Source organism: Camelus ferus, chromosome 9 (genome assembly GCF_009834535.1).
Source record: "Camelus ferus isolate YT-003-E chromosome 9, BCGSAC_Cfer_1.0, whole genome shotgun sequence".
Taxonomy (NCBI): Eukaryota; Metazoa; Chordata; class Mammalia; order Artiodactyla; family Camelidae; genus Camelus; species Camelus ferus.
The window spans coordinates 68,742,745-68,767,716 of record NC_045704.1 but is presented as its reverse complement, the minus strand read 5'-3'; the positions used below and the strand labels follow the sequence as shown (position 1 = coordinate 68,767,716).

General features: G+C 34.5%; 1 protein-coding gene across 7 annotated transcripts in view; it reads right to left on the bottom strand.

Annotated features, from left to right (window-relative positions):
- PTBP2 (polypyrimidine tract binding protein 2) overlaps positions 1 to 24,972 on the bottom strand; it is a 70,576-nt gene that overhangs the window by 5,693 nt on the left and 39,911 nt on the right. For 2 of the 7 annotated variants that reach the window (XM_032487156.1, XM_032487149.1), the window contains exons 8-12: positions 18,017 to 18,212; positions 17,367 to 17,411; positions 4,012 to 4,166; positions 2,513 to 2,546; positions 2,003 to 2,095 (exon numbers count right to left, since the gene is read on the bottom strand). In XM_032487156.1, the coding sequence (XP_032343047.1) occupies positions 2,003 to 2,095; positions 2,513 to 2,546; positions 4,012 to 4,166; positions 17,367 to 17,411; positions 18,017 to 18,212 (523 nt within the window). The remainder of the gene's footprint in view (positions 1 to 2,002; positions 2,096 to 2,512; positions 2,547 to 4,011; positions 4,167 to 17,366; positions 17,412 to 18,016; positions 18,213 to 24,972) is intronic. The other 5 variants (XM_032487151.1, XM_032487153.1, XM_032487154.1 and 2 more) reach the window with 3 other exon arrangements.

The window sequence follows — 24,972 nt, the reverse complement described above, 5'->3', positions numbered from 1 at the left end:
TACCTACATTATTTCCAAATAGAGTCCCATGAAAACAAAACATAAGAACAGAGCCCAGAAACAAAGCTTATTACTTTTTTTTAAAATTTCACTAATTTTTTTCAATAGTACACCCTAGTTTCACGTGCCTGTGTGTCTGCATGTGTCTTTTAAAGGCAATGGTGCGAGTAGTACTTTTACGGTCATACACTCCAAGAAAGCAAAATGTACCCTAACAGCAGTGAGAAATAGTTATTTGCCTCTACATATAGTCCAAAAACTATAAATCATGCTATTAGTGAGTCAAAGCGTTAGTGTTAAAAAAACCTTATAAAAAACTAGGGGTAAAAGATTTATAAATGTAAGTACTATTATAGACTGAGCCATATTTTCCCAAAATTCCTTACGTTGAAGCTCTAACCCCCCAATGTAACCATCTGGAGGCAGGGTCTAAATGAGGTCACAAGGGTGAGGCCCTAACCCAGTAAGACTGGTGTCCTGAGAAGCAGCGGAAGAGACACCAAAGCCTCAGAGGCTGAGAAAAGCCTGAGCGGCAAGGCCACGCCGAGGACACACGGAGGAGAGCGCTGTCCGCAAGCAGGGAGAAGGCCTCACCCGCACCGGAAACCCAACCTGCGGGCACCGGACTGCGGGCCTCCAGAACTGGGAGGAAGTAAATTTGTTGTTTAAGCCACTCAGTCTGTGGTATTTTTTAATCACAGCCTGAGCAGGCAAATATAACTATAGTAAAAATTAAAATATCATTTATTTAAAATAGTCCTTGTGTAAAACAAAACCCCCCAAAATCCAGAAGAACTCGGTTAACTTCTACTTCAAGTACTTCTCAACCGTAATGCCCATGTGTCCCTTATTTACATGAGCGCGGCCAGCAACAACGCACTGTAAAACGCTGCTTTCAAAGTGTACAGAGACAACGGCAAGAACCAGCACCCCCCCCGAGTACAGACGGGGACACAAGCAGAGGCAGGTCAAAGGATTTAGTGAGCATCTACCTATGATGCGATCAACACCAATGTGACTTCCGTTAAAGATGGCTATCTCCATTTAAAACAACAGCCGGATGTATGAAGTGTTAGACACTGAGCCACTGCAACAGCTGGTAAGAAACACTGAATCTCAAATTTACTTCTATCTGACTCCAAACACTAAAAGGTCCAGTTCATCATGTTGTTAGTTTGTAAGTCTTATTTGGTATTAAGAAAGAAAATACAAGAGTTTTTACATCCAAAATGGCAAATTTCAAAATGAACAATGAAAGTACACCCAGCCTGAGGTATCTTCTTCCCTGAATCTCAATTAACAGAATTTTATGCTAAGAACATACTGACATTTACAGTCAATCAGAGTAAACATGCAGCTATAGTCTAGATTTATGATTTAGCTTTGTGCATGAAGTCAAACAAGATGTTAAATAATTGATGATTTAATTAAATTATCTATTAATGTAAGCGTAACTTGTCTAAAGCACATTTTAAGATTCCAAAAGAGATTAACAGTGGGGTATTTGGTAGAAGTTTTCAATTTTGTAGGAACCTGGTTATATCCAAGATACATTTTCTGTGTGACTCTTTTCATTATTAAGTTTAGTCAAATACTTAGAAATTACTTTAGAAGAATTAAAATAACATAGCATTAATCAGAATTCTGTGGACTCTATGAACAGTTAACTTCAATTACAGGGAGTAACCAGGAATGAAAAATACTAAGGATCTTTAATATAAATGTCATAATTATTATGTAAAATTGTAACTGCAATTTTGGGGTCAAAACATTTTTCCATTAGACTGCACCTGAGAAATGGCTAAGAGGATAGCAGAAAAATACAAATATGTTCATTATGTACAACTATTCTCATTAAAATATGAAAATTAACATGACATTTTGAGCCCTGACTATTAAAAAAATAAATGGTTTCTTACTGACAAAAAGGGGTTTGTTTTTATTCACAGATTTAATTACAAATTTGAAATCAGATTTGAAGCTGTATAGAGTTTAATCTTACCCAGTTGTGACTGGTTTCCATCAGCCATCTGTATTAGAGCACTGTCTTTCTTATTGTACAAAATCTTCACACGCTGCACATCTCCATAAACACCTTTTTCGGAGCCACAGAGAGGTAATCCAAAAATGGAATTAATCTTACGTGCAAGTCAGCTAAAGATTATCTTTCTGACATATTAATGAAACATTCAGACATCAACATGATCACTCATTCAAACTCATCATTCTCACAAATGAATAAAGAAGATCAAGATTTTGAACAGTGAATTTTGAAAAGAATAATTTTTGATAAACCCTCAAAGCTATGTGAATGATATTAAATTAAAGACCATGCAAAATAAATCAGCATGCATTAAAACAAATTTTGTGTCTATGGAGAGTTTTAAATAGCAAAGAAAAATAGCAAAAGATTTACTATTCAACTTTAAGCCAAAGTGCTAGCTACAAATAAGAATTAAGGTGAAACAAAAATCAAATCAATAATAAAAGTATAGTGCTAACAATAACATACCGAAGAGGGTAAACAGACTTTGGGGCGTAACCATCTTTAGAAGGAGAGAAGAGCAAGCAGCGTAAGACAAGAAGAGAGAAGAGTCGAGGAAGAGCGGAGATGAACAGATCATCCATAACGAAGGGTGGTTCCCGCAGAATGGTGAGGTGGTCATGGATCATGGTTCAAGGCGGTTAATTGGGGCAAGTTGGTCCGAGGAACATTTGTTCAAGCACAGAAGCATGAACATAGGGAATGGAGACGGGGAATGAAGACAAGGACAAGGAAAATAAAGGATAAGACAGGGAAGGGAATGGGCATTTGGGAGAAGACAAGGAAAGGGGAGGTGAACACACAGGGAAAAGGATGAAATGGGGAAGGGAAACAGCAATGCAGAAGAAAAAAATAAGGAATCGGGGAACAAAAAAAAAAATAAAATATAGGTCAGTACATAGGAAATGCAGGATTTGGTCAGAAAATGGTTGGTTTATGTACTGTACAAGAAAAACTGAGTAAAATGTAGTCATCCAAGACAAATATGGGTAAAGTACATCTATATCAAAGAGTAAATTACAGCATTTCATCTCAACATAGGGAAGGAAAGCATGCACAGGAATTTTAAACTTTGAACTTTAACTGCATAAGCATGGCTGGTTATGAAATGCAGGCAAAATTCTTAAATAAAAAATAAAGGCACTCTGATTCAAACATTTTAGCATGCAGAACTGTGAATGACAACAGTATTAAATGATAAAATAAGCCTAATGTTCGTATTAACAGAGGCCAATTAAAAATGAAACAAATATTCAAATTAGACATCATAAACTGATACACTGAGATTCCCACATTTCATACCAGCTTTCATAGCAATCAAAATAAAATATACCAGACATAAAATGTACAACTAAAGAAAATAACTCAGCAATAAATTTTACTTAACAGGGTGGGGGGGGGGGATAAAGTTGAAAAATATTTTTAGAAGACAATGACTAATAACTGCAAAGAAAAAATTACTAAGAAAGACTGGAAGAGTGCCTCGTCAAGATCTTTGGAAGAACCTTCAAAGAAAAATGTATTAGAGTAGTTCACATAAAATAAGATTTAAAAAAAATGCAATGACACATAAGCATGAAATGAACAAGCAAATAATTAGAAAAGGCAAAGAGCAAAATTGTTTTACAGTTAAATTTGCAAATTAGATCACATTTGCCTTTAAGAATAACAAAAAGATAAAAAGCCAAACAATGGTACTTCACCATATTTTTCTTAGGAAAAATAGGTAGTTAGGTTAAAAAAAATATATATTTATATATATATAAAAAGAGATATGACCGTCTAAGGAAATAAAGTATTACCTAAACAAGTACATAGATTTTATTCAGAAGTAGAAACATACAGAAAATACTCTGACTAATGAATGTACATAAAAAGAAAGGCAAGTGCAAAATGAAATAAACATGAAAAACTTTCACAAATGAAATGAAGTTACAGAACGAACGCTACCAAATCATTTTACTAACCTCTTCATTTAAATTGCTAACCAACAGGACTGTGTTGCCACCAGCTGAGACTCCAGGCATACCCACTCGGCCGGCAGCCGCCGCGGCAGCCGCCGCGGCAGCATTTGGAATAGCCAAAGGACTCAGAGCTCCTGGAACAGCTGCAACAGGAAGCCCTAATTTTAAAATAAAGCATATTTTACGAAACACACACAAGTCGTTTACAAAAACCAATTTAAGCATGATGGCTGCATGGCTTAGGGCTGGCCGTTCCAAATGGTTCCTGAAAGTTAATTTTTATAACATTTAGAAAAATTGTTTGCTGATAAGTGTTAAGTTAGTGAAAATTAACTGGTTTCAATGAAATCATTAAATATTAGAACTAAGGTACATACCTGTATTATGTTAAAAAAAATTAAATACACAACATTCCATTTCCTTTGGAAAAGCAAACCAAGCATAAAGGATATATTTCCAAGTCAGAGACTTGAAAAACTCACTTCCACGGTTTATAATGAGGAGACAAATCTAAAAAAAAAATCATCTTCAACATAACAGTAATTTATTTTAGACAAGTGCTATCTTCTTCATAAACTCGTATTTGAAATCAGACAAATTATAGATTAAAAGAACATATGTGAATCCTTCATTCTTAGAGACAAATCACCCTGATCATTATTTCATTTACTCAAGTGACCTAAAGAAAATCTTACCAAAATTTGTTTTTCTTCATTCCACACACTCAAGTAGTTATAATGAACACAAGTTTCTCGAACACAACACTTGCCCAGAAGAATGAGAAAGTCACTGTATCACACAGGCTTTCTCTTTCAGTACTTCCCTCTTTTACCTACCAGTTTTAACATTTTCTTCTTAATTCTTACATACTAGCTTATTTCTCAATAAATATTACTGCACTAAAGAAACAAATTATACGCCCTTTTTTCCCTTCTCATGATAAAGGAGACAGACATTTTCAATCCACATAAAGTTAATTCATGACATACCTGGGTAGAAGCCCTTAGTACTGTTGTCCCATAAATTCATGTTTATTTCTTTTCTCTTTCCAGCCTTCTTGTATATGTCATAAGGATGTTCTGTTACCTCTGGTTTCAGATCTTACTTTTAGCCAAGTTTTTCTTGTCTTTTTACCTTACAGAAACTACTACGACCTTTCACTGGTAGTCTGAAGGGTTCTCAAAGATTGATAATTCTTCTTAACTTCTTTAGTTTTTGACTTATAAAATTTTCCCCTCCAATCTCCTTTTCTCTCACCAGTGAAATGACGTTCCTTATTTGTATTATTTCTCTGTATGGGTTTATTTTAGCTTTCTCATGCCATTTTTTTTTTAATCCCCCTCCTTTTCCCCTAACTTCTCTATTTTTTTTTAGACTTTACTTTTTTGTTTTGGAAATTTTCCAACATACACAAAAGTAAAGAGACTAGAATAATGAGCCCTGTGTATCCATCACAATCATTTAACAAATACTAACTCACTGCCAATCTTGTTTCATCTACTCACCAATTTTATTTTTAAAGTAAATCCAGAAATAAGGATCTAATTTTAAAATAGAAACTTCTCATGTCTGGTAATTACTGATGCACAATAGTGTCTAGTGCCCTTTAGGACCCACTGGTGTGGATCTTTTAACTACACTGTGGCAGCACTGAATCCTCCCCATTAAACACCACAGGTCTCAGTACACTTTACAGGCTGTTTCCATTTAACATTGAATGGCTATCTTAATACGCTGCCAATGTCAAGTATAAAGATATATTCCTAACTCCCAGGCATGTACTCACAGTCATTTTGTTCTTGCATACTCTTAGACATGTAGTTAGATTCCAAAATGTATAGTTCTAAGTTACTTATTACTTGTCTTTCCCTGTTGGTATTTCAAGAAAAATGACTAATTCATGAAACATATAAAATACCAGTAAATTTGACACATCAGTCTAAACACAACAGCCTAAGGTTAACATTTCATTTCTGCAGAAAATGGTTTCTTCTAAAATACATTTCTACCATGCCAATATACAATTAAACAATCATAAAACTTTATCAAAATATTCAAAAGATGAAAAATTTAAATCTGGGATTTATAATGGAGCAACTTGGTATTATTTAAAACATTTCAAGCCTTATCATGGAAAAGTAATCACTGAGAATTAAAACAATAATTAAAATGAATTTAAAGGTCTAGGCTAAAGCCCTTTTTTAAGTGTGAGGGACCTGAAAGACTTAAAACAAAAAATACCATATTTTAATAAACATTACACTTTAGTATAAAAATAAGACTAATTTTCTAGGGGAAAAAAATCAGTGAAATTTTGTGGCTCAAAGTAGACACAATTTACCTCCAAGTAAGGAGATAATGGAAAGCCTAGCAAAAAGCAGAATGTAAGCTATGTTGCTACTGTCCAAACACTGCTTCACAGTCTCCCCACTTCCCCTCACTACGCTGGGCCACTGCACTGAGCCAGAACATCTATTCTCCTGTCAAATGATGGTTCTTCATTCTAGGCAGCCCAGAGCACGGTGCAAGAGGACTTTAAGAGATGAGGGCAGGCACTGTCCTTAATGCCACTAGCATGTACTTCTCTTCCACTATTTCTTCTCCCAGGCTGGTAACTTAGGAAAACTACTTCGGCTATCCTTCGGAGTTCTCAATCACTGGGATAGTCTGAGGTTCTTACTGAAGTCTCAGAAGACAGATCCCACAATTTCCCTCAGTACACGCTTCTCTAAAAAACTACTTTGTCAATAAGGTAAATTTTTTAACGTTTAATCTCAATGCTGTCTACTACACAAAAATATAAAAACCTACAAAATGTTTCATGATGCATTATTTATACCATAATGATAAACTGTGAAAAGGAATTCTTTATTGTATTTTTCATATTAATGTTAACTCCTGGCCATAAGAGAAGATGATACATTTACAATCTTCCCTTTGTAAAAATTATATAAAACATGTTATACAACACTGACTCTAATGGATTACTTTCAGCTGTAGAAATAACTTCGATGACTTACATCTTTAGCTAAGGTAGCAGGTATGCTGGAAAAAAAAAAGCACTTTATGCATACATTGATGATGGAGGATAAAAACGCAAGGAAAAAAAAGGTGTCACAAAGATCCCTTCTATGTGAAATGATCTTTATCAGCTGGGCCACCCAGACACTGTGAGGGATTCAGCAATTTTATAAATTTCTTCTACTAGGTCTGATACATTGCTCTCTCTTCCCTTACTACATGGGTGGACATAAAGCCCCATGTCTATCTGATAGAGACTGAAAGCCCGGGGGATGAAGTGATATAAATTGTGTATCTACCCCTTTACCCCTCAGGTCACATTTTGCCTAGGCACACTGACACCCCTAACCTTGTTCACTTCAACTAAATTTGGTAACTTACCTTAAATCATTCACAAATTTTACCTATGATTTTTAATAAACTTTTATTTTAGAACAGTTTTAGAATTACAGAAAAGTTAAAAGATTCTACACAGTTCCTACATAAACCAGGCACGCTTCCCCCCTCCATTACTACCATCTTACAATAGTATGATATAGTTGTTGCAATTAATCAGCCAATATTGATATGTTATTATTAACTGAAGTCCATGAAGTATTCAAATTTCCTTAATTTGCATCTAACGTCCTTCATTTCCCCTTCCTGACTCCATTCTCACGGAGCATCTCAATCCTCCTACGCCCACACAACCGCTGAGCCTGCTCGCGGCCGGTGTGATGACCAGTCCCCTTCCTGCTCGCCCAGGGCCAGACCTGACCATGCAGCCCGAGCGAGCTGCAGTGCCTGCTGCGAACCTTTTAAATGCTCTGCAGTGCCAGGCCCGGGTAAACCTGGGCTTACATTTGGGCTATGCTTTTCATTTGGATTTGTAAAGTATTACAGTGAACACACACACACACACACCCCCAAAACTGATTCCACAAACATGATGTTGTTCAGTGTCAGCAGTTTTCTAGTCTATTCTCAAGAGTTCCCGAAAATTCCACCAGACGTATGTCTTGCACCCTATTTTCAATCTCTTTATGTTCATCAAGTATCTTATACGACTAGGTTCAGAATTCTCTCAAAATTTTCAATCGATTAGTTCTCACAAAGGTCCTAAGAAGTATCTCTGTATTTCATAGGCCCCAACATTTCCACTATACTCCTGATTCAACCCACTACAATCAAGTCTAGGACTTAAGCTAGCCTTCAAAGCAAATACTAGCGAGTATGAAGTGAGCATTCATTTTACACAGCAGGCACTGTGCAAGGTTCTTTTATTTATATTATTAACACATTTAACCCTCATACTAGCCTTAGAACGTGGGCATTACCATCATTATATCCATTACAAATGTGAAAGCTGAGACTGAAGCCGAGCCAGCTTTTGAACTGAGGACGTCTGGACTTGGAGCCCACACTTAATGATGAAGCATACTTCCTCGCTGCCAACATTTCTACTTGGGCCCTGATTTGCTCTTCAACTACCATCCCATTTCTCCTTCCTTACTACAGCACACTTCTTCAATGAGCAGTAAAAACTATCATATTTACATCTTTAATCCTTTATAATTCGATTTATACCTACTCCTGTGAATAAGGATAAACCTTATGGTAACTACTGAACTGAATAGGCACTTCTCATTTTAATCCTATTTCACCCCTCAATTTCTTGCTTCTTTATTTTCCCCACAATATAAATGGGCACTGCTTAAAGTTTCAAGTCTTTAACCTTCCTGCTGGCTTATACCCGGGAATTTTAACCAAAGTTTTAAATATCACTCTTCTGGCCTTTCAGAGCCTCAGCCCCACAGAACTCCTGTCCCTGCTAGGTGGGCTCCCCATAAGCTTCACTCTTCAGGAGTAACCATATCAATAAGATGCCAAGCCCTATTACTTTTATGTTTTATTTTTCCCGTATCTGTTTCTTTCTATTCTCATTTCTATCCCTACTTCAGACTGGCAATTGTATCTTACTGAGACTAAGAGTCCCCAGTCTACTCCTTGGGACAGCATCCGTTCCAAGATCCAGCCACAAGCTAGTTTTTTCTGGTATCACTGCCTTTCATATTTTCCCAGTTACCCTAATGTTTCATTCACAACTGAATATCTGTCATTCCCTTATAACATGCATAATATATTCTTTATCACATCTGCTCATGTTGTATTTTAAAAATTCTTTATTCTTATCCAAATCAAATGGACTTTGGCCCATAAAACCCTTCCATTTTTTTTCTTTTGCATGATGAATTACTCATTTCATTATGCTCTAATATTACACTAACTTTATTATATATTTCAGTTTGCCTCACATTAGAACTACTTGAATGTTTGCTGTCTCCACCAGATTATAAAGCAGATCATAAGCACAAAAGTAATACAATAAATGAATAAACCAGGGTGCCACTGAGGTGAGGCAGAATCCCTTCAGGAATGTGAAAAGCTCATGGCAATTACTTAAGATGGGTATCAGAAAACTCTAGAAAGTGGGGCAAAAAGGAAAGGTAGATTCAGAAGGAGAATATCATTTTAAAATTAAAATCAAGATTAAGAGGAAAAAGAAAATATAGACACTAAATGGAAGAGAAAATGAAGTTAGGAAGAACTTGGAAAGAAAAAAAATTTAAATAAAATTTCCTGGATATATCATTGCTTTCTTGGTGTGTGTTTATAGAGTGTGAAAATCTTCTGCATAATTTTTACCCCCCTTAGATAGAGGCATATTTTTATACTATGGTCACAAATACATAGTTTTTCTTCTACTAACTGCAGAAGTAGAAGTAAATACGCTTGAGAAGGCTCTTCTTTGTTTTAGCCATAACATATTTAAACTGTCAACTCTTAAAAGCAACATTTTTTCAAGATTAAATCTACAGTCTGATTTAATTTAAATCTATCTTCTTCTATAATCCAAAGGCTGGAGTTGATTCCCGCTGATTTCAGGCTGTTTAACTTTTAAGAACATGAACATGAGAGAAGTTTTCACACACATGACAAGCTCTCATGGAAAAGAAGGTAAAAATAGGTCAATAAAAGAAATTTCTTAAAGCTACAGCTGATAAAAATATAATGGGTGACTATACCACATCAGCTCAAGCAAAGCCTTTGCAATCATCCATTAAGAACTTTGAATGCAAATCTGTACCCTGGATAGTTAAAAAGCAGCCTACAAATAACATCTGAGTCTCACAGTAACAAGCTTATTCCACTGATGAATGCTGGTGAGTACGTAAGTATGAATGGATGCAATAACGTGTTTCTTCTATGTTTATATCACATATGCAACTACCACCAACCATTTCCTTTGCTAAGAAGACAAGAAATTCCAGATTTAAACACATTATTTAAAATGTACTCAAAGAGTTAAACTATATGTTTTTGCTTGAAGCTAATTTATGATTCACAACTTAAAATTTTACCCAAATTTTAAAATGAACAATTCTACCTCAGCCCTTACAACTTTTCTGAGACATTTTAAAGACTGAAAAAACTAATATATTTAAAATTCAGCCATAGAGAAATAAAGAATATTTCAATAATCCAAGGAACTCAACATCATTTTCTAAGAATGCGCACACAGACAGACGTAGGCGAGCTTAACTATAGTTTCTAAATTCTTAGTTGTTAAAACAGCAATAAAATGAGAAAACGAAAGTTATCAGACAGGTATTTTCATGAACTTTGGGCCAAATATTTCTGATTTATTTTGAACATGATAAAATACTGCTTTTTAATTACATGATTTTTAAAACTTTTAGTTTTACTATGGCATTCAGTGATATGCTTTAAAAATCAATGCAGTTTAAAAAAACAAATCTATGTAGTTTAACAGTTCCAGGAAATAGTTCTAGGATGTTTGCTAATTTGTGAGTAATTACTTTGGTCTCCTGGAGGACAGCTTTCAAATGTGTTTACATTAGCTGAGTTATTTGGTTTGATTTTATGGCCATAAGTTTCTTTGCTATAATTAGTCTTATAATGGAATATTATAAATTTTGTCTTTGCTAAATTAAAGATTTTGTTATGTAAGTTTTATATTTATGAAAAGATAAAAACAAATTCAGTTTGCTATATTGTGTTTTGCATATTATGTATTATGAATATATATATGATCTTTTATATTTATCTCTCTCTTTTGGATCCAATTTTAGATGGATACATGAACAATACTCAAATCTGGTTTTGTAATCATGATATAAACATTGAATGGACTTGGCAAAAAAAAAAATCTGTCATGGCAACAGAAAACATATTACTATACGAAAAGAGAAGGAAATTAAAACTATAGGGTTTAAATATTTATTGTATAAATGACATTATGCTACATTAACTCCACAAGGGGGAAAAAAGGAAGGCTAAAAGGCCTAGCTATCTATAGCACATTTTATTCTATTGCTTATTATTTGGGAGCATGAATTTTAGAGCCAGACTGCCTGGCTGTCTCAGCCCCTCACTAATCATTGGAATCTGAGTAAACTGCTCATCTCTTTGTGCTCCAGTTTCTAAATCTGTACAACAGGGGCAACTAACTTCATTCAGGACTGATGTGAAGATTAACTCACAAGTAAAGGGCTAAGAAGGATGCCTGGCACACAATACATCTCATAAGTGATCAGCTGTTACTAACACTCACACACAGCAGACAACCTTTTGGTTCCTAGGATTGAGACAATTCCATTTTAAGGCATAGTATTTCAAATTCTGCCACAAAAATACATAAAATGAAGAACTGTCAGCAACACAAGTGGAAACTAAGTTACTACTTTTAAAGTAATAAATTTCTTAATAATTATTCCTATGGTAGGAACTACCCCAAAGGGATCTATCTGAGGCATTTTGATAGTAGAGACAACTTTTACAGGGAGAGCAAATGGTGGAAAGAGAAACAGCTAAATCCCTTCTATCAATTATCAATCATCCCCCAAAATTCCCACTCCATAGAAACTGGTATATGTGCATCTTTAAGACTTCTTTTCACCAGCATTTTTTTTTTTTTTAGAGTAGTCTATTTAATGGTCTACATCACAAAAATTAACTGGGAGTTGACTTACGAACTCATGAAAATTCCAAGTGGCAATTTTATTCTTCCTAAGCTCTGGGCTATTGAATGGTTCAGTAAAATAATAAACAAGAATATCCAAATAGCATTCATTTTTAGAGGATACTGAAGCCCTGAACAGCCTAAATTTATTAAATAGTATCTAGAAGATAACAGTAAATATATTTTATTTTCTAAAACACACACACACTGTAAGAAAATATACGATTACTGCTCTATTAGCTCAATGCTACAACAATTAATTTCCAATTAGTCTCATTCTCTAGTTTTTCCCACTCATCACTCTATTATAATACCATATATAAGACAGTAATGTTTCACAAAAGATATCTGTTTTTACTGCACACCTTACAGAATCAAATTAAAAAGAACAAGCAGGCACAGACTGAACATACACATGGATACAAGAGAAAAAACACCTGAGGAATGTTAATCTTCTGACTGAATAGATAACTCAAACTCGTATTTGGAGGTTATTTTCTCTCCCAGTTAGCTTTAAGAGAGAAGTGATTTATAGTCTGTTAGTTCTAATGAATAAATATGAATGCTTCCAGGTTATTTTATGGGATGAATTTTTTTCTTTGAGATACACATGTCTCCGTTTTTATTAGCTCTCTTCAGTCCTTGATCCAACCCTCTTACTTTTTTAGGCCAATAGGACAAAAAAATAATAATTACATAACTCAATAAAACCACTCACCCCTAGACTAAAGTCACTATCTCTAAGCAGTGTGGGGCTACCAACACCTGAAGTAATCAAGGTTTCAAAAGTTCAAAGGAGAAGCTGGGAAGAATCTGGACTGTGCCCATTCATAAACAAGCGTAAGTAATTAACTAAGAACAAGCAAAACTAGGCACAAACTTCCACTAAAAATTAGTAAATAAAAATAAGGACTTAACTGTCCTGCACAAACTAAATAGCTAGCTGATAAGGAACACTACTTTACAAACACTGCCAACTAATTTACTGCAGAAGGATGTGTAAATTGGGGGGGGGGGGGACCAACATGTGCAACCTCCAGATAAAATAAATTAAGGCAGCAATTACTAGTGAGCACTAAAACTAATAGAAAAATATAATGGAAGAATCAGAATGCCATCACCTGGAACCAAAATCAATCTTAAAGCATCACTGAAATCACTCGAAGTGGGACAACCAGACGTTTCATGTTTCCAGCTGACATCACAAGGAATATCTTGCTTTAAAATGTAGATATTCTTGCTTTAAAAATATAAATAACAAAATCTGAATCTAATCAAGCTTTTGGAGTTCATATAAAAAAATGCAGTGAATGGAGGAATAAAACAAGATGAAACTATAAGGAAATAGCCAGACCAATCCAAACTGCAGCATTTTCTAAAGGGATATAATTAGATTTCTTCAAAGTCAATGGAGCTGAGGGTGGGAGCAGAGGGACAGAGCAACAGACACCTGGGAGACTTCACTTCTAAATGTCCTTTGCGATCCTTCAGAGGATCCTATTCTAAACAAATCAAAACATTTTTTGAGACAATTGGGGAAATTTGAAGATCGAATGGGTATTAAGTAACATTAAGAAATCATTGTCAGCTTTGACAGGTATGATATTATGGCTTGGTAAGAAAACGTCATTATTTTAGAGAAATTATGATAATGTTTGAGATGACATGATGTTAAGGATTTGCTTCAAAATACAATAGAAAAAATGAACAGATAAAACAAGTGTGTGAACTGAGATAATGGATATGTGGGATTCATTGTATTAGTATAAGACAAGCAAAATCTCTGATAAAGTTTTTTTTTAATAATTGCCATGTAAATAACCCATTCAAAAGTAAAAAAAAAAACTTTCGGAAATCATTTAGAAATAAGTTTTAAAATATTAAGTTTAAAACAAGTTTTAAAAAATTTTAAAAACAGGTTTACTTGTTAATTTTATGCACCATAAACACATAGAAAAGAAAACCAAAGTAAATTCAATTTAACAGCTAAACTAAACAATATTCTATCAGAAAAACTGTACCAACAGATTTACATGGCATGAATAAAGAAAAACATTAAAATACTGCTCAATAGCTATAAAGAATGTTTTTATGAGAACACTGATAACTTGCTAAAAAGTTAAAATATGGCATCTGAAAAATTACAGACTTCTCTCTACAGCAATAATTCTCAACTCCCACTAAACAGTAAAACCATCTTGGAATCTTAAAAAATTACAAATGCATGGGACCCACTCCTAATGATTCTCAGTCTAAGGTACCTGGTGATTCTGATGTGCAGGGAAGTTTGAGAAACACTGTTTTATGAGGACTACGTATTTACCCATATGGATAAGTGCTTACTGTATCTGTTATCAATTATCTTAATGTCAACAGATAACCTATACAAAGTTTGCTTTGCCTTATTGTTAAAATCATATGAGAATGGCTGCTACTTGATTCAACTCAAAATACATGGAAAGCTCTAAAGTATTCTTTGTACATACTGTCTGCACCAGTTTTTAAAATGTAGACAACATGATCATGAAAAATTACTTACAGCAATTTTTCTAAAAGTGATCCACCCCTTAATAAATTAACTACACTTCTTACACATGATAAAATGATCATTATAACATCTCAATTTATAATCTCAAGAATTTTTCATCACCTTCTTCATTGATGCAGAATATATGAGTAACTATTAGTCTGCCAGGTTTGTGATTATGTATTTTAGATGTCAGATTTCTAACTAATTACAAATCACTCAGTCTCCATTCTTGAATAAATAACATTTTCAGACACTGATTTTCTAGCACTAAAAGAAAAAAGTAGAGAAGCCAGGCATAAATTCTAATCTGAAAAAAAAATACTGTATAAATCAATCAAAATTTGTAACACTGATTCCAAAGTAATTCAATTTAATCAATAGTGTTTAAGTATAAAAATCACACATGGTAAAGTGAATCCGCCTACATATACATCAGAGATTTATAACCTGGTATTTACGTTCTTACAGTTTTTTTTGAAATAAAGACTAATCAATTATTTCATTTTGAACAGCACTGCTTAATGAAGACTCAAGCAGGAAATGGGTACCACTGATTGCAGTTTCTTGTACTCTGAAGTAACCTGACTTTAAACATCACTGGGGGCAAATAAATGTAGAAAAATATTTTGGTTACCATTCCAGAAGGCATGATCTCACTAAAGCAATACTGTGTGACACTCTAAAGAGTGTCTTAAGACTATGTTAGAAAGCAAAGCAGTAAGAGGTTCCTCATAAAGATCACAGCATCCACCAAACACGTGTGCACATGTGTGTGTGTGGGGGGGGGTTACTTTAATGTCCTATAAATGGACATTTTTGGATTGAGATGAATTATTTTACAATACTTTTCCTATAACTGGTCAGTCTAAAACACATGTATAAAGTTAAAGGCTTAGCTCATAACAAATACGAACATAGTATTAACACATTTTACGTTTGTACATCCCAACAGAAAGAATCCAGACAACTAATTCAGAGACTTAATTAAAATAACATGACATATTCTAATCAAATTAATATTCTAGCAAATAAAAAAAAAAAAACAAACTCAATGCTGGTAGGGGGAAAAGTAGGAGAGCCAGTCTCATTTACCATCCATGTTAATATAAATTAGTATCACCATTTTAGAAAGAAATTTGCAGGAAGAATCAGAAAGCTTTAACATTTTCTTTGGCCCCGTAATTCTAGTTTTAGGAATCTAGTCTAAGGAAACAGTCTGAGAAACAAAAAATACAGGTGTTGGTCACAATGCCGCTTATATTAATAAACAGTATAAAAGTTGACTAACTGTCCAACAAACATACTTTCAAAAGCATTTGTATATCCATTATAACATGCTACGCAGCTATTAGAATTATTTTTTCCAAAAAAATTCTTAGAATGACAATTCAAATAACACACAAAACTGCAAGGGAAAATACATCAAAATATAAGTTGTTACCCTTATAAATTATAAGTAAATTCTATTATTTTAAAACTTAAAACTCACCCACTTTCAAAAACTATTTGACAACATTTAAAATAAAAAACCCAGTTATAACAAAATGCAAAACCATTAAAATAGGTAAGGAATGTAAATTCATGTATTTTAACCACAAAATATTTTCCTTTCCTTACCAGGCAGAGTGCAGGAACAAAAACATAGGCATACCTGAGAGAGATTGTGGGTTTAGTACCAGACCACCACAATAAAGCAAGTATCAATAGGACAAGTCATCGTAACAAAGTGAATCACAGTTTTTTGTTTTCCCAGTGCATGCAGCAGCTCCTGCTTACGCTACATACGTAGAGCATGTTTACACTGTAGTATAGTCTTAAGTGCACAAATAGCACTACATCTAAAATAACAACGTTAAAAATATTTACTGTTAAAAAATGCTAACCAGTACCTAACAATGCAGGGTTGCCATAAACCTTCAATTTGTAAAAAGCACACTATCTGGGAAGCACAATATAACAAGGTATACCAGTAAATTATATTAAAATATTCACCACAGAGCTGGAAGAAGACACCAGACAAATTTATTTATTAAGAACTAAGCAACTTTACTCACATTCTTTTAATTCAAAAGCGCAGAACACTTGAAAAATAAATAATAGAAGTACTGAATAAGATAGCAGATAGTTATGCCAAGGCTTCATAATCTTTCATGAGACTCTATTTATTATGACTGTTTTAAAACATTCACCATGCGATTACAAGGAAAACGATGATGAATTCTCTAGAAGAATCCAAGTGCCTATACTGTGACACAACTATTAACTTGTAAGCTGAGTTGAGGGAATAAAGGCTTAAATTAGGCCCACAAAGTGGTACAGATTCTCTCAAGAATGTTATCAACCTAAAGAATCTATCATGATAAACTGCTATGACTTGTGCTAGATGAATCAGAAAATTAGAATAAAGGGTCAGTTTTGTCTCAGACTACCAGAATTAATTTCAAGTATCAACTGCTTCTCCTGCGCATTAGTGTGTCTCTGTTCACAGATGAACCAGTTATAGCACACATTTACAAATGGACAACACAACTGTTACATACACACAATAAACAAGTAACTATTTCCAAGAATTACTTCATTATAATGCTTTTTCTTTTTAAACTGATGAACATAAACTAAACTAAGAGCTAGTTTGTGACTCATCAATCTTGGGTTCCATATGTATAGAAACTGTCATTTAAAGATAATCTTATAAATTTCAGAAACCAAAAATTTCCTGAACACATCAAATCAAACCGTAAAATTTCATCTTATGTTATAAATCACATCAGTTATTTTACTTACAAAATAACATTTGCCCTTCTTTTTTCTTCATCTTGACTCTATCAACTATTAGTTGCAAATTTTTGTAGGATTTTTTGGTTAGGCGAGTCAAATCCATTGTAGAACGAGGTGAAATATAATGAAGACAAAATGCAAATAAATACCAAAATAAATTTTACATAAAACTTTTTCTAGTGAAAATTGTTTTTTAAAAGAGAGGCTATATAATACGCTTTAAAAAAACTCATACACCTACTCCCATTACATGTTGTATCTGTTAACTTTTTGCTGTTTTTATGCAGGGCTAAATTAAAACAATCTGATTAGCCCTAAAGAATATGCACAAAGGACCTAGACTTAACTCTAAGCAGCATGACATCAAATTCACAGTGTAATTATTTTAAGAGCTCAACAGTATTTCTTCATCAAAGCTTTACTTCTTTTATTTTGAGAGAGAAGATGAGGGTGGTGAAAGAAATGTAACTGATATAATTTTAATTATAGTTATGAATTTAGGGTTTTTTTCACAATAGATTCATACCTGAGAAAAATAAAACCTAATATAATTTCATATATTCTAAAATAGATTCATCATACTTACTGGAGTTTAACAGGCACTTTTCCCGTTTGGCAAAGTGGGAGAAAAGCAGTACAGACAATAAAAATCCTACCTAAGAGGGATGTCTCCTTGGCAAATGCTGCAGCAATAGCTGGGTCCAGTGCGGGCTGTCCATCTCCAGATGGAAGATCAGGCCGAGTATAATCCCTACTTTTATCATTGTTGTATTTTACATTCAAATTTACAAGTTTGGAAAAATCAATCCTTAGGGTACAGCAAGCATTATAAATGTTCTGACCATCTAGGGCCTGTAAAAGTAAACAAAGTATATCAACAATCTTCACAAATAAAAATTAGAGAAAGTATCACTGTAACAATAAAATTCAACAATGAAAACCTGCACATAAAAGCCACCAGGAAAGGGATGAAATTCCATGCCGTGTTCTTTGCTATCCCAGCTGAATATACATTGGTTTCCACAAACACTATCATCTTTAAATAGGAAGTACTACTTAAATCTAAAATACAACCAGTTAAACATATGTGCTAATACTTTGAATTAAAAAAATCTGCCAACATTTTAATTAATAAAAACAAGGGTCACAAATATATCAGTCTTCCCAAAACAGGACCATAATATTTTGTACAATACTTTAAAGTTAATTTTATTATACATATACTTGTTGCTGGATGGCAATGTAAGAACTGGTAATATTTTATACGGTAACTGCTGTTTGATGCCACATTAAATGAGTTGCCTCAAGACAAATAAATATCACTAGAATGCAAAACAGCAACTCCCATGAAATAGGGCAAAACCTATTATCTTCCTTAACCTGAGATGTCCAACTTGAATCAGAATAACTTGTTGAACAGGCAAATCCAATGTCATCCCAGGAAGTTCTGGACTAGAAGGGTACAAGCTCGAGAGTTGAAAATCTACAATTAGGTCATCCTGAGCAAGTTATTAAACTTTTCTGAATCTCAGAATCTCTCTGAATCTGGAAAACAGAGATGACAATGGCCTCCGTGCTTTGTCATAGGGTTATTACGAGGATTAGGAAAAAAGATCACATATGTAAAAAGTACATCACGAATTATAAAGGACTGTGTGCTGTTATGATTATTATGTTTTTGTTTGTTCCTATATAATCACGATTTCTACTCCAGCTGGATAGACGCCTGGAACAAACTAAAGAACATGGGAATACACTGTTAGTTTTTCATTAGAAGAATAAACATTTACCATATAAAATAATTGACGTTTAGCTCTATAGATCACCTTGAAAAGGAAGTAACAGTTGTTCTAATAACAAAACATAAACAGAGCAAGCCTGATGTTTATGTAGACCAAGATCTATTAGGTGTGTAAATCTGGAACTATATTATATTAAAATTAGACCAACATATTTTTCACACTTGATGTTTGAAAGAGAATTTTTATACTACCTCATTTAACTACTTTGTCATACTGTTCACTAAGAAAAGTAAGTGAAACAGACTTAAAAATAGTCAAGAGTATCCTGTTATGGAAAAAGCCTCTATAGTTGCTTAAATATATAATAAAGCTTATAATTCAAATATTCCCACTCTCTGAAAGAAAACCCTTTCCTTTCATATACAAAATTAAGCTTTATGTGACTATACTTACCAAGCTAAAAACTAACCTAAAAAATAATTCAACACAAGTTCACTCTGAAATGAATACAAGATTGGTGAAAACTCACTTAAAGGGACTACACCAGGATTTGTATTATATTCGAACCAGGGAAGGCACCTATCATATGAGAATGAAAGCCAAGCATCTACTCTCAGCCAGAGTAATATAAATTTAATTCAATATCCTGCTGTAAAGGCAAACAAAGCTTTGAAAAACAGGTCTCCATTTACTCATTTCTATAGGAAAAATGTTGAAACAAGTAATAGGATCTACGTTTCTACCCAATATGTGAATATCTAAAGATGAGCTGCAAAACTCACTCACAGGTGACTATTTCAATAATGTTAAAGAAAAAAATACTATTTTGTACAAAATTACCTGGCTTTGGGGTCACAGTAACTAGATTAATGCAAAAAGTTCAGATATAAAATTACTAACTTCACAATAAGGAGTTTCTTTGGGGCTGAGATCTTTCAAAGAGGTCAACGGCCAAACAGCTACAATGAATAATGCCAACTGCTAGAACGCCGTCTAGAAACACTTGACATTATCATTTTAATTAAAAAAAAAAAAAGAAACCACCTTTATGTAGGTGGGAGATACACAAGTACACCTATGGTACACGAGCTGGAAAATTCAGCAAACAATATGTAAATTAAAATCACCTGTCACCAACTTAAGAGAGGACAAGAATTGAGGATGGCAGAGAACAGGAATCCAGGCATTTTCAACAGTTGGCTGAGGTGACTCCAAAGGAGGTAAGGCGAAAAATCAAATCAAACTGTCTATGCAAGCTCACTTCAAGCTCACGTATTAGTAAAACTCCAGGAAATAATACAAGCATACAAATCAGTCTGTGTTCAGCAATCAGGACTGCAGTGATCTTGCTGGAACAAAGACTTCTGATAGTAAAAGCTCAAGTTAATTTGCAGAAAAGACCTCTCAAATGTGTCTAAGCAAAGGGAAAGTTTAGAGTGAACAGAAAACATTCAGGAAAAATACTTTCATAGTAAATGTAAGATTTATGGCAAACACATGACATGATAAACTCAGGAAAGATGTCAGACACGGAATGCATAGTTAACATAATGAAAAACTGCATTTGGACTGAAAACAGGGAAAGCCACAATAAAACTATTCCTATTAGATTTCTATGGTTTTTTTTTTTAACCTCTGTATCTTACTGTTTATAAGAGATTGTTGGGAGTCATAGATTTAACACTAGCTCAGAGAAGCCATAAGCTCCATATTCTTTAAATGTTTAACTTCAGCTAGTCATGAAAAAAAATCAAAATCAAGAACAGAAACAGATTTATTATACTAATAAAATACTTCAGACCAATTATTTACCAACATAAAACAAACCCGGTCAGCAGACTATGCAAGATTTTTCTGAAACATCCTAAAATCATTAGTTTCATCATAAATCTTCCCATGACATGAATACGGAATGTACAGATTGTAAGCACTAAAAAGGTAAGTAGAACTAAGCAGATGTCAAAGATAATCTTTGCCCAAGAAAGGCAATTTCATTAGGTGTCTCAAAGAATCTACACAAAGCAATGAGTACTAGGTGAGAGGGAATTAATGACATGATCTTACTGCTGCAAATATTTTACCTCATGTTTATTTTCACTATTAGTGACTAATGAAATACAATCTTCTGGAAAGAATGGTTAATGAGAAACAATCTACTTGCATGCTAAAACAGGATGACCATGTTAACGATACATCGTTACTGTCCAGTGTCAACTGTACACATTCCTAACAGAAATAATGCTCCTGAAAAGCTGTTTCTAATAACATCAAAACAAAAACAGCTATTTTCTACCATGCAAGTTATAATTTCAAGGCTGTATAAAACAATTTTTCAAAGTACAGCTGAAAAGGAGATTATGTCTATTTCTTGAAAACAGAAAACGAACTAGAAAGCCATAGTAAGGCAGATCTTTGTTGTCCAACACACTGCTTGCCAATAAAAAAAGATTTCTGAAAAAAGCATTAGGGTATTTTAGTTAATAAAATGTGAGGATCATTTAAAACAATTTACTTTTTATTTGATAATCACAAGTCATAGTAACTGTCGTAAGTATCACCTTACGTGTCAACCCTCAACATACACAGTATTATCTTTTTTATTGACTTTAGAGGTTTTTAAAGAGACTGGACTGCAATATATACCAACCTCAGGACAAATTCAGGAGATGGTTCTATCTTTCCCTCCAACTCTCACTAATAAAACTCCATTGTTAATGTTTTTTTCTGATGCTGTTCTCTTTTATAAAGCAAACTGCTAGGGGGAAAGAATTCCAATTAACTGAAAGTAATTGACAAAGATCATAACTAGTATGGAAAGAGTCTGGCTGGCTCTGTCACTCAAGCTGCCTTTACACAGCAATGATTCCCAGGGCTTGGACAATAAAACAAAACAGAAGCCACAGAGTAGTGGGCTCCCAACCCCAAGGATTGTAACTTAGTTCAGGATGGCCTAAGAGTCCTATTTTTTATGAGCAATCCATATGACAAGACCGTAGGTGGGCTCTGTAAAGAACACTATAAACTTTCTTCCCCAAAACATAAAGGTCCATTTCGCCTGCTAAATGCATTCCCAGTGCTTGAGTGATATTTTTTCATTTCTCATTCATCTGAACAACTATCACTACAGAAGCAGAGAGGTATGCTTGAGATTCTCTTCCCAAACTCATATTCTTTGCCTATAAATTTTATGTAACCTCTGTTGCTTTAATGAGCATAAAAATATAGCAACTGAATTACAAAGTTTAGAACCAACTCATTTCATAATACACTGAGATGTACGTGGGTGGCTGAAAGAAAAGAAGGGGTCGACAGCAAACTAGATGCTGGGAAAGTTGTGACATGGGTTGAAAAAGTCCTAACACCTATAGTATGCCACACACCACGGCAGGTTCTAGGAACAAAGCAGATATGGTACCCGTTCTTTTATAATTACAGTCTGACAGAAAATACAGATATTTAACAAATAATTATAAATTTGATGTGTAGTGGTGAGAACTAAGAAATGAGGGATCTAATCCAGTTGAAAGGTTATGGAAGACCTCTCTGAGAAGAGACTTCTAAACTGACACTTGAAAGAGGGAGGTCAGGAGTTGGGCATAAAGAGATGAAAACAGTTTCAGCGAACAGAACAGCAACTTGTAAGCCTGTGAGATAAGAGAATAGAGCATATGCAAGCAACTTAAACAGTCCAATACAGTCAAAAAGGTGGGAGGTAAGACCAGAAAAGCAAGCTGACAAATGATTGAGTTTTGTAAGCTCTGTTAAGGATGGAGGACATTATACTAAGGACAAAAATCAGTCAGTGAAGGGCACTGAGAGAGAAGAAATACGACTTTGAGATCCACTCTTAATACTCAAAAGTGATGGGGTTAGTCAGAAGGCCAATGAAGTAAGGATTTAAGAGATGACAGATTTGTGCTACTCAAACTGTGGTTCATGGATTAGCAGCCCGAGTCACCTCGTAAAGCAAAGGAGTTTGTATCAGAATTTATATTTATAGCAACATCGACACTAAACATACGCCGATCTGCATTCTGGTACAAGCTCCTTGTAGCTTCAGAGATCAAAACTTTGAATAACACTGACAGACTATGGTGATAGCAAGAGACTTGGAGACAAAAGGGTAGATTAAAGGAAAATTTAGGATCTAGAATTGGGACAATTTGGTGATAGGCTGAAAGGAAGAAGAACAAAGAAGATTCAATGTTTCCTGGCTTGATTCTTAGACTAATTGGTACTTTGACCTTTGCTGACACAGGGAATACTGGAAGTTGAACAGGTTTTTGGTGGGTGGGGGTTTTTTGGGTGGGGGAGGTGTGACAGGAGTTGAACTGAACATGCTAAGGTTTGAAGGTGCCCCATGGTCTGATGCTTTCCTAGCCTGTGTCTCTCAAATGTGGTGTGAGCTAGGAAAAGTGATGTGAGTACTGTGAGAATCACAAAGGTGTAACTGAGCTGTAAGGTCAAGTGAGGTTCACCTGGCAGGTAGGGAAGGAGCCGCCAGAGAGGCAGATGAGAAGTGTCAGAGACCTGGAGAAAAGAGGGTTTTAACACAGGAAATGGTTCAGTGTCAAATGTTACCCAGAAGTTAGGGTAGATAAAGACCAAGCAGTTCTGTTGAGATCACAGAACTGAAATGGGAAGAACAATTCACGTAAATGGGAGCTGAAACCAAGTTACAGTAGGTAGAGAAATAAGAAGGGGATAGTAAGTATAAACTGCAAATGAAAACAGCTTATTTAAGAAGTCTGCTTATAAATGAAAAAAAGAGAGACGTGGTAAGATTATGTGGAGTTACGGGTAAATTCACTTTAAAAAAGTGAGAGAGGCTTAAGCACCCTTGAAATGCTAGTGAGAAGCAGCCAACAGAAAGAAACACATGAGACAGAGAGAAGACCACAGAGGGCAAAGGCTCTCAGGAGGCAGGGCAGGGATGGGATCTAGCATTTTCTGGTCTCAGAAATATCTCCTTTCATTTAGAAGGGAAAGGTATGTGTGGGTATAAGCAGATTTTGCGAGAAAAGTTGGAGTTTTCGCCTGATGGTTTCTATTTTTTCTGAGAAGCAGTAAGTATGGTCATAAGAGTGAAGAGAGACTTCGTGGAAGGAGAAATGTCTGACACAGTAATTGTGCAAAATAGGGGAACATGCTGACTGGAGAAATGTGGTGAGATTTTTCAAGGAGAGGAGAGGGTCTATTTGTAGTTAAACTGGTACTAATTGTTAGATTATGTGATACTCCCTAGGTATATACTCAACAATCTAGATAAAAGCATGAAGAAAAATTACTGGAGCCATCAAAAGTGTACGTTTTAATAAGGAGTCTGGATTACAAGATAATGGGGCAAGCAAGTAAAAAACCAACTCCCTTTTCTTTCTCCAACATGTAAAATATAGTTGAGTTCAGATAACAGAATTAAAGCTTAAAAAAATAATTACCTTTCTTAAAATTACGATTGTATATCTTCACAGAGACCTGAGAGAGTGTGTATGAACATTCACAGACACCAATAGTTTAATACTTATTTTCTGTGCACAGAGGATTGGTTAAACGAAAACCTCAAATATTTAAAGATATACATATAAACTACTTTCTCCACTGAACTATATAGCCCAAATGCAGTATAATTCCAAATCAAATTCCACTGGTCCTTTACCAAATACTCTTCCTCTGGATCAGAAGGGAATGGCAAAGAAAATATTCCGCATTAAAAAAAATGTTCACTGTATTTAAATTTCTTTGAAGTTGTGAAAAATGCCATTGAGAAGATGGCTTCAGATTGTCTGCTACTGATGAAGGCTCATACTGCAATGATTTTGGTAACTCTTTAAATATAAAACATCTCCAAAGTTGGAGGGCTGGGACATGTT